General features: G+C 35.4%; 1 protein-coding gene across 1 annotated transcript in view; it reads right to left on the bottom strand.

Moving 5' to 3' along the window:
• Positions 1 to 839: 839 nt before the first annotated feature.
• The window catches only part of LOC113235353 (cytoplasmic dynein 2 heavy chain 1), a 98,593-nt gene continuing 88,705 nt past the window's right edge, over positions 840 to 10,727 (bottom strand). The window contains exons 62-69 of the mRNA XM_026471031.1: positions 9,762 to 10,015; positions 9,120 to 9,243; positions 8,907 to 9,034; positions 7,141 to 7,266; positions 5,530 to 5,662; positions 4,961 to 5,086; positions 4,512 to 4,651; positions 840 to 1,372 (exon numbers count right to left, since the gene is read on the bottom strand). Coding sequence (XP_026326816.1) covers positions 1,208 to 1,372; positions 4,512 to 4,651; positions 4,961 to 5,086; positions 5,530 to 5,662; positions 7,141 to 7,266; positions 8,907 to 9,034; positions 9,120 to 9,243; positions 9,762 to 10,015 — 1,196 coding nt within the window. The 3' untranslated portion in view covers positions 840 to 1,207. The remainder of the gene's footprint in view (positions 1,373 to 4,511; positions 4,652 to 4,960; positions 5,087 to 5,529; positions 5,663 to 7,140; positions 7,267 to 8,906; positions 9,035 to 9,119; positions 9,244 to 9,761; positions 10,016 to 10,727) is intronic.

Raw genomic sequence — 10,727 nt, forward strand, 5'->3', positions numbered from 1 at the left:
TTGAAAAATATTTGTTTCGTGTATAAAAGTTAATAAGCTTATAAGGAGAAGTAGTAGTTACGCTTCAGATTATATAAGATTTTAAATATTTACGTAATTAAGATTTATTGTAATAGATCTGGATTTCAAGAAAGTGAGCTTTTGCACGGACTGTGTTCTTTTCATTATCAGTGATTATGTTTTAGATTTATGGTTTCCTGAGATTTATTTTTGTGCAATGTTCAAATTGTACAATAATTAAATAAGTAGTAAATAAAAGGTTTTTTTTTTACTGTTTCTGTGACAATTGTACCCTGCGAAAGAAAAATATCTTGTTGTGTACATATACGTTTATTGAAGAGTATTTCATACTTAGTGCAAACAGTTTGTGCAATTAAAGATATGTACTAACTAATTACTACATGAACTTGTTCCAGCGTAGCCGTGGCCGAATTTATGAGATTGGGTTAGTCAGGTAAAAGTCGCCTTTTAGTTGGTTCTAGTTGCAAAAAACTAGATTTAGTCGGCCCGCCGTTCAAAAGCTACAAGGGTGTTTTACTATACACGCTGGAATAAGCTTATTTATAATGGTGCCATTCGGCATAAGCTTATTTCAGCGTGGACTGTAAAACATCGTTATAACTTCTAAACGGCATAATGATAGACAATGGCGATTTTTTTGCCTATAAAAATATAGCATATAGCAATGTATAATATAAAAATATAGCAATACATAATAATATAGTATAACGTCTGGCACGGTATGCAAGAAGACTTCGGTTCGAATCCGACCGGATTGAAGGATTTTTTTCTGAGTGTTCGAACTTTGTATTAATAATTATAAAAAAATAATTAGTCAAATAGGAAATTAAACTATTTTTCCGGATTTAAATCGCGTATATTTGTTTTTTCAAATAAACCGACGTTTCGCGCCTTTTACAGGTCCCATGGTCATGGTCAGTCAACCGTTCAAACCTAGGCATGATCAAGGCGCGCGAGTCGCCGCGCCACCGCGCCGCCGGTCCTTGTCGTCCAGTTTGTAGCTTTAGTTAGTATAGTCACGAGCGCGTCAAGCTTGACACTTGAGATTTAAATTGAACGAATGATTAAACTCTATGCTGCTTACGATAAGAACGGGTCAAAGTTGATGCGCTCTTGATTGTGCAACGATGTGTCTATATATAGCAATAAATATTATGAAAAATATTGTAAACAAAGAAAATGGTTATTATTCAATAGGTGCTATAAAAAGTGCAACAGCATTGAGCAGTGCAGTGCTAGCGTCGATCTGTCGAGAGAGCGGCGCGCGCGCTGCGAACACTACTTCCTCTCGCGCCTCGTTGCTGTATACTGGGACTTCGAATGTGTTCTCAGATATAGCGCCCTCTTTACTCTGTTGACAAACAATGTAAAGCTTGTTTATATAAGAAATGTTCAATATGTTAACGGAGATAATATGCAGTATGATAAAACAATAGCCAATCTCTTTTACGTACTAAACGTGCCAAAATGATAAGTCATGAGCAAAACCCGTAAGTTAGTCTCGGTGGTTGATACTTCTGTACTGTGTTTCTTTCCAAGACCGTAGTAAATTCACAGTTCATTGCGCTAGTGTTGCACGCTTGCAAGCCGCTAGTGATTGCATTCGATAAACATTCTATCGACTGAATATTGGTTACGAATAGGCAATAAATAGTCGGACTCGTTTCATTTGACTTATCATCGACCTATTACTCGTTCCACTGCCGAGCACGGATCTCCTTAGGAAAGGTTTAGGCTGTGGTCCACCTGTAATGCAGGTTGGGGCCTGCATAAGTTTTCCAAAAGACGAATGAAGTACCTTCTTCGACGTGTATCACGATTTTTGCCTTCATCGTTAGCGAGTGTTATTGTTACTAAACATTTACAATAGAGATTAGAAATTAAGCTAGTGGAATATTTTTACAAAAAAATAGATGAGTATTATGATGTATTTCCTACCATGATGTAAAAACATCGTGATACTTAATCAAAATAAATATTTTAAAAAAAGATGAAAAACAAATATACGCGATTAAAATCCGGAAAAATAGTTTCATTTCCTAAAATGATGAGAATTAGAAATTAAAGTTATACGCTCATGCCGCGTCAATTGAGAAGCTATTGCTTTCCCACTGGGATATCATTGCTTTTATTATTATAGTATGAATATATTTATTTAAATATAAACTAACATTTATTAGTCCACCCCTTGATTGTATTATTTATTACACGTATTGCACACGGAAGGCCATGTTCGCTACCCGGTTGAACTTTGAGACGCGCTCTTTACGTTTGTTTTGTGTGTCTTTATTTTACGCGGACGTTTATCTGGAATTGTGTACTCTAAGGAAATAATTCGCATTAGAACAAGTTCGTGCTTTACGAATTGATTGAACAAGTTCGTGCTTTACGAATTGATTTTGATACTAGTGGTCTAACTGTCAAAATACGAAGAAAGAAGGCTCTAACGAAATTATTAATCATTGAAACGTTCACTACTCATTGCTTTTATGCAAAATTTTATCCACTTTCACAATCTATCGATAAAGCTGTCGACATTAATGTTAATGTTAATGTAGTTAACTACATGACTTTAAAATGTTGCATACGTCATTTTAGTCATTTCTAAAAAAAACGTAGAGATGGGCAATTTGTTTTTGCCGGGTTTAAATCGGGTTATTTCCCATTAATACCCAAAATCGAGGGCAAAAACTATTTACTACTAAATATTTGTTGTAAATGGAGTTTTATGCAGTCGAATAGATTTTCGTAAAAATCGAATGGTAATGTGCATCCTCAGAAGTGAGAATCCACAGGATTGTAATGCAGGTATTGTGAGGAATAGCCTCTTAATCACCTAAAAAAGATTTTTTACACCGAAATTTGTATTAGGTATTATTAGTATTATATCAAATTCCGTGTTCGCCGAGTTTGGGAAAAAACCCGGTTAAAACGCGAGCGTGTTGATTGGGTATTAATTATGGGGGGTGGCCCCATCTTTGGGAATATAGACATCTATAACTACACACCTTGAAGTGTCACTTTATGGAGCTGGTAGCGTAGATATGAATCTAGGCTAGGAGTAAATTAGACGACATCTCCATTGTATTTCCACTTAAAGACGACGGTAACACATTAAACTCCCACATTTATACTATTGTAAATAAAGTGACCAACTGGCTCAGAATCCACAACCTAGAATTAAATATCGACCAAACAAAATTAATGCAATTCCACCCTCACCAAAGGAGCAACCTTAATATTAATTTTTCATTTGACGACATAGCTGTAGATTGCTAGGCACGTATAAACTCCTTGGCCTAGAAATTGATACTCATGTCGATTGGAAGGTGCATACTCAAAAAATATGCTCCAAATTGGCTAGCTTCACTTATAGCCCTATTAGAACTAGAAAAGACCACCGACCTTAAAACAGCTCTAAGTGCATACTACGCGTATGCTGACGCGTGGGTCCAATATGGAGTGGTATTGTGCGGCAACAGTACGGGCGTAGGTGATGTTTTTATATATCAAAAGAAATGCATAAGAATTCTGGCCAACCTTAAGCAGACAGAAAGCTGTAAACCAAATTTCTTAAAATTGAATATACTTACCCTGTCATCGATTTACATCCTAGAAACTAGCAAATTTCTAAGAAAATACAGACACCTTTTTCCAAACGAACAACAACCAAGAAACCTACGACCTAGACAAAGAATACCAATTCCACATTCAAAATTAAAAATGCATAGTTCTGGCCCCTATGCCATGTGCATAAAAATATATAATAACATTCCCAAAGGCATTAAAAATGAGGTGAACAATAATTCTTTTAATAAAAAACTTATACAATATTTGCTCCAAAAATGTTTTTACACGTTGCAAGAGTTCTTCGAGAGCAAAGACAAGATGTTATAAATAACAAATTATATCAATATATACGTGATTAAAAAATTTATTAGCAATGAATATTTCTAATTTTTACTTAAATAATTAATTATTACTTTTATCTCCATTATTTGTATTTTATTGTTATAATTTTATTTTAGATTTTATTATTGATTTTGATTGATTAGGACTGATATGAAATGTTAATTTATAGATTTGACAAGATATGATTAATAACAAATGATATTAATTTTATATGAGACTTTTGAGGATTGTTAAGAATAAAAATATTTTAATTTATCTATTTCTATATATACAATTAATCATTACCCTGGTTCTTGTTACTTCTATTTTATTAATATGATATTATTTTGATACTAATTTGATGATTATGACTGAAATTTAATGTTATTTTTTATAGATTATAGCTTTACAAGTTTAGTAATTAAATATTTAATTTTATGTTATAACTAATTGCTGTGCCCTGCAGGGTTACATGGCTGTACTTATATTTAGTTTAAGAACATGTATATTACCCATGTAATGCATTGAATAAATAAATAAATATATTGTGAAAATAATAATAATAATTATCATATGTAACAGTAGCGTCATGTTTCAACCTGAGGTACGTATCGAAGAAGCAGCGGCGGCGCAGGTGTATTCGGCAACCCGCACGGCGCGGGCGGCGTCAGTCCGTCTGGTGACCACTCCGCCCCGCATAAACGAAGCCCGCGAGCTATGATCCCGTCTTTTTCGCCATCTGATAACATTAAAACAATAAAAATAAAGTAAACCTTATCTTTTTGAACCTTGAACACTCATTCTAAAACTACTGAGTTGCCCCATAGTACAAGACCGTAGCTGAACACGGACGAAACGTAGCCGTTATAGGCCGGTAGCGGTAATATTATAGGCAACCATTATTACTCTTACATTGCATAAAACTCTCTTTAGACTGCCGGCTTTCATGGCATTTTGTTTGTTGGAAATTTGTATTTGGACGAAATTTGCGTGAAATAATTTAAATATATTGATATACGTATAGGACTGAAGACAATAAATAACATACCAGAATGCGCATCCCATTTGACGATGAGAGCAAGATCGTTGACGGCACACGCGAGACGCGTCGCCGTGCGCACGCGCAGAGCCCATATGGCACGAGCCGGTCTTAGTAGAGACCGGAGATCTAAATCTGGAGAGCGGTTTATTGGAAATTAATTCCTTAACTTCTTCGCGCAGCGGAATGGACATGAATTTTTTTTAACGAAATTGTGAATAGCATAATAAACTTTGTTACAATTGTGTAACGTATAAACTAAATACGATACGGTATCTGCGGGAATTCCCGAGACTGCGCGATAATTCTTCGGAAGACTTTTGGTTCCAGAATTGGCATAAAGTACATTGCTATGGTTACATAAATTCGTTTCCATCTCGTGGCGAACTAAATTGAGTCTAGATATATCTTTAATTGTCAGTCTATTAAAGCGTACTACAAAAAGATGGATCTAAATAGATTTGAAATCCTCTATAACCACCACAAGAAATTAATGCATTGTGAGCAGTATTTTTATTTTGTAATTTTAAAGCCAAAACTAGTAAAATTATTTAACGAATTAATAGCTACTTTTTTACCACTAGGCATGTTGTCATCGTGTATATCAGTTTCAAATCTGGCGATGGCCGATCGTGCGCGGTAGCAGAACTCCTTGACGTACACGTCGGGCGCTTCGGGTCCCGCCCATAGCAGCTGCCATTCGTCGGGAACCTGGGGGAGCCAGTACAACACATACGGAAAAGGCAACGGACTGGAAAACTATAATATATTTACACTAGTATATTTCTTCGAATAGCGGGAGCTCTTCAATAATAACGCTGATGAACGTCAGCGATGTAATTTAATGAATACTTTAAAATTTGCAATAAACAATACTTCAAAATTAGAACGGAAAATTCACTTCGAAAAGAAGGTCTGATGACGAGTTTGTCCTCTGACTGATTGTTTGGCTTTTGTTCACCCGCGTCTTTCGGTGCCCCCGCGGCGATCAGGGAGCCTATTATAAGCTCTTAGAGCAATCATATTTAAGCCTGTAAGTTGGTTTGCCTGTCAAATTCGTACTATGACCTCACAAAAACAATGCACTGTCCGAGCAGTTTACGTTCCCAAATCCGTTTACCTTTTCTTTCATAACAAAGTCGTATCGTGACGTGCCGTTTGCGATGTTACTGCATGACTAACTTTGTTTTAGACATTTGTAAGAAATTTCGTTTATATCTTATTACAGTTTCATAATTATCTGTTATCTTTTTAGGCTATATAGCCAATTGTCAATAAATAAATACTAAATAAAGAACGTTTTTTGAAAATTTTCGTTTGAGTTTCCAATCTTTAAAGTATTGTTAATAAATTATTGGCATGAATGTTATTGCAATTTTTAAATGGAATTTAATTATTTTAATAATTTTATTGACTGAAAATCGTAAAATAACTTTTAAATAGTGCCAAATATGACTATAATGCAATCAATAAAAATGTACGAATGCAAGATACGTTCCAATTATGTTATCAAATTACAAACTCACCTTATTAATTTCAATGATACCGACTAAACATGACATGTAATTTTGTCGTAAGACAAATTGTAAAGTATGTTTGAAAAGTTGCTGATATTACAAAACAACGTAACAAGTATAATTATTAATAAAATTAATAAAAAAAATATAATTATTCACATTTCGAACACAATCGGTTAATGGTGCTTGAACGTTCTCGGGATAGTACATCAGTCTATTTCTTTCATATGATTTGGTATGTACTTCCATCTCGCTATTGTTAGATGTCAGCCAGCCAGCCAGAGACAATAATTAACGTTTAAAAAGTGAAACTCATAATCCTGGCATGCCATTCCAGTTCAACTTTGTGTAGGTCATGATACTAATTTAAGCAATTCAGTTTTACCACGTCAAGTGAATTGCATGGAACTTGGCTGGCTAGTTATAAGCTCATAGTAGGCCCCCAGTTCGTTTCATCACACAATAGTTAACAGTTTTATTTTTCCAAATAGGCAATTAGAACAAAAATCTCAATCTCTAATGGGATGAAATTAAATTCTGCTGCTGTCTCTACATACGACCCGTGGCAACGTTAACTGATGCTAAAGATTAATGAGCAAATACACTAATAGAATTGTCCATTATCCTTGTCAATCGTGCATAGAATTAAACCTGCTGCGTTATAATACGCACTTTGTGAATATTATGCGTGAGATTGCGCGCTCGTTGCGCAAGAGACGTGTGGAGCGCCCTTGCTGCGCGCGCAGCCTCGCGCAACTCGCCACTACACACGCAGCCCCACCACCCCCCACCATTCGCCTGTGGGCACAGTAATTCATTGATTTTTTTAGGATTCATTCTCGTATACTGCCATCTGAACGTAAAAAGGCACAACTAACATTTATATTAAAACTAGATAATCAAAATACATATTGGGGATCAGGAAAAAACTTACCTAATTGTTCTAGAAATCTATCTCAATTATTGTTAGATATACAGTAAGCTGAAAAGGCATAAACGACGTCGATAATCAGATTTTCTACCATAAATATTTGTTGTTAATGACATTAAAGCACTAATTTCAACGGATTTTTTTACTTATAATGTACGGAACTGTGCCTTTGTAATGTAGTTCAATTACAATAATTACTTGGTAAATAACACAAATAAGGCACAACTCACAACTCAAAAACAAATGGGTCCTCTTCTTTTATTTTAAGTCAAGAACATACCAAATCACATTTAAATTAGTTATGCCCTTCATGTGCAGTAATAATATTGTATACATTTTTGTACTAAATTGAAAAAGAGAAAAATTAAGATTTTTTAAAGAAATTGGTAATAAAATGCAATGAAATTTTCTGTATAAAATATGTCTTATGTATATGTAACATAAACAAACTACTTATAAAAAATGTTTTATAGACTATTGTTTTTATCACAAAAACTTAGACGTCACAACACATAGATACAAATAAGAAATAGGAAAAAAAATAGAAAGAATCAAAAAGAAAATAAAAAATTCGAAAAAAGCAACAAAGTAAAACAAAACTGACAAAAAGCAATAAACAAAATATAAAATATAACAATTTGTACAGTCATTTGTGCGGTTGTGGCGTACGCTAAGGACCTTTCCCTCATTCAGCTTATGCCGTAGCCATAAATTAGATTGTGACGCTAGTTTTCAATGAGCCCTATATCTCACATTGACCTTGGCTGCTTGTGTCTTTCTTTCTTACGACGACATTATATAGGCCTTGCCTTTTACTTTCAGGCAGGCTTACCGCATAGCATAATAAAACAATTAATGTAACTGCGTACAAACGTAGCAGTGCGTCTTGTACGACGCACATATTCGCATTATCTCGCGTGGCATTCGCGTTGCATAGGGGCGCACGCGCCATTCATAAATAATGATATCAAATTAGCTAACATGTTTATTGTTGTGTTTAGGGTTGTTTGAAAAAGAGTGCCTATTTAAATACAATATTTTTCTCTGTCAAGTTTATATTCTTTTTATTTATAAATGTATCGTTAGGTATATACAAACTTGCATTTTATTTCTATTTTATGATGATGATCACACTCCCACAATCGAGATATTAATCCACGATGCTGGTATAAAAATATCATTGTGTCAGTTCTTCTATGTAGATCGAGCATACACTGATATCCTATTTTTTTTTAAATTCTGTTTTGCAACCTGTAGATACAAGTAAAATAATAATAACACAACCCTGCACTCCGAGAGACGTGTATATAGGCACCGAGTCCCGGGTTAGATTCCTGGGCCGGGAGAAATATTTGTATGGCCTACATTTATCTCTCTTTCGTGAGTTTGGGTGTAATTTGTGGTCGTCTATATGTGTGTCCAAGGCAACGGTGATACAGGGTTTTCCTAGTGCGGGGCTTGTAAGTGTGTGCGTTACAGTTATTATTATTGAAACAGAAAAACTAACCTTTTCCACGTCGTAGTCACCTTTGATAAGGGGGTTGCCGGACATGAGCTTCTTCCAGAGAGCTAGCAGATTCTTAAGAGGAGCCGTACTGTCGGCCTTACGGGTTATGTTTACGGTAGAATTTAATTCTGCACAATACAGACATAGTAATCAATTAATCGGGTTATATACATTAGACCTGGCTAAACTATCTCAAGTAATAAATGTTTGTACCTCTCAATCCAGCTAGAATATCATTTATAGCATTTTTCTCCCAGGCGACGCGGCAGTTAACGGGTAATCCCAGAAGTTGTGGAGAATCTATCTCGGGCAGCATATCGAACGCCGAAATGTATGCCTGGCAAATTTCATAAAACCGTTAAAAACCGAGCGATTACCCGTTATAAACTGATGTAACTTCTATATCAGTTTTTTTAAATAAATTTTAAATATTCCCTGCTGTTTGTGCTTAGAGTAAACCGAAAGACCATTGCTTAAATGAAATGCTTTTATTATGCTATTATTTTCAAAAAAATACACGCGACATAGATTTAAAAAAATCGTTTCACTACCTGTGTGCAACAATCGCGAAAACCAAAGAACTTGATATACATTATTAGTATCACATTTATATACATATAGGTATCGTTGATTACACCCAATATTATCATATCCTACACACAACATAAGCGCCCGGACGTCTGCGGACACCAGCCCGTTACACCATACCATATCCAATATTATAGCCTGTATGTCCACAACTAGATCTCTCCAAAAAACTTGCTGTAAGTGCAGACCATTCATAGTAACATTATACAATCTAAGCCTACAAATATATGTATAATTTACCCGCGATAACAAGTATTATTTATTTACCTGAATTTGTTTAGCATAAGGCAACTGTAGCTCTATTCCACGTGGCTTCCAGGAGTGTGCCAAAGCTTGGTCTCCAAGACAACACAATAATAACGCATTGAGCAACCGTCTGTCGGGCTCGGCGACTACTCTAGCGCTGTACAGGACTAAGCTCAATGCTCGAGCTGTGGGTATGGAGTGAGGGCCACAGGTGCGGAGGACACTGGTGCAGGCTGACACTTCACCCCATTCCCATGCGTACCAACGGCTCCAACCTTGGCAAATATAATAGGCATTTTTATATACAACAACTTAGAGACCCCCCCACACTAGCGTCTTTCGAGTGTCGCAGCACTGAGGGACTGCTGAATAGTGCCGAACGTCGGGTATACGCCGCACGGACGTCGTGTCAACGCTGTGCGTGAGTTGGCAAGACGTCAAGAGGATGGAGTCTCTAAATCGCTGAAATATTAATATTATCAATTTTTGTGAAAATACTCCACTAGCTTGTTATTTATACTATAATACGAACAACACAAAGAAAAATACCTATAATCGGATTGGACTCGAACCAGTGCCCATCGGTCTTACCAATTGAGCTACAGACTGAGCCAGCAGATCTTAAAAATTTATCTGTGCTTGTTGCAGATCTTCGTATTGGGCTTAAACTGCATTTTTGGCCGTCAGCGCCATCTGTTAGAATCTTATAAAAGTCTCTTTACTCAGTGAGGGTTGTCAATTGTTGTTTGAGAATACTCAAAATGGTTTTTTTTTATATAGTGCTCTAACGTTCTATTTTAACGTTATACCTAAATCAAATCTTAGTCTATAATATTAGACTAAGAAATAAAATATTTATAAAATGCTTATATCTAAATAATATACACATATTTACAACATATAACTAAATCTTAATCGATGGAACGTAACTAAGTTGAATGCTTAGAATAATAACGCATAGAATGATAGTTTCATATCAAACGAACT

Source organism: Hyposmocoma kahamanoa, unplaced genomic scaffold, assembly GCF_003589595.1.
Source record: "Hyposmocoma kahamanoa isolate Upper Pololo Valley unplaced genomic scaffold, ASM358959v1 87, whole genome shotgun sequence".
In the NCBI taxonomy this organism is placed as follows: domain Eukaryota; kingdom Metazoa; phylum Arthropoda; class Insecta; order Lepidoptera; family Cosmopterigidae; genus Hyposmocoma; species Hyposmocoma kahamanoa.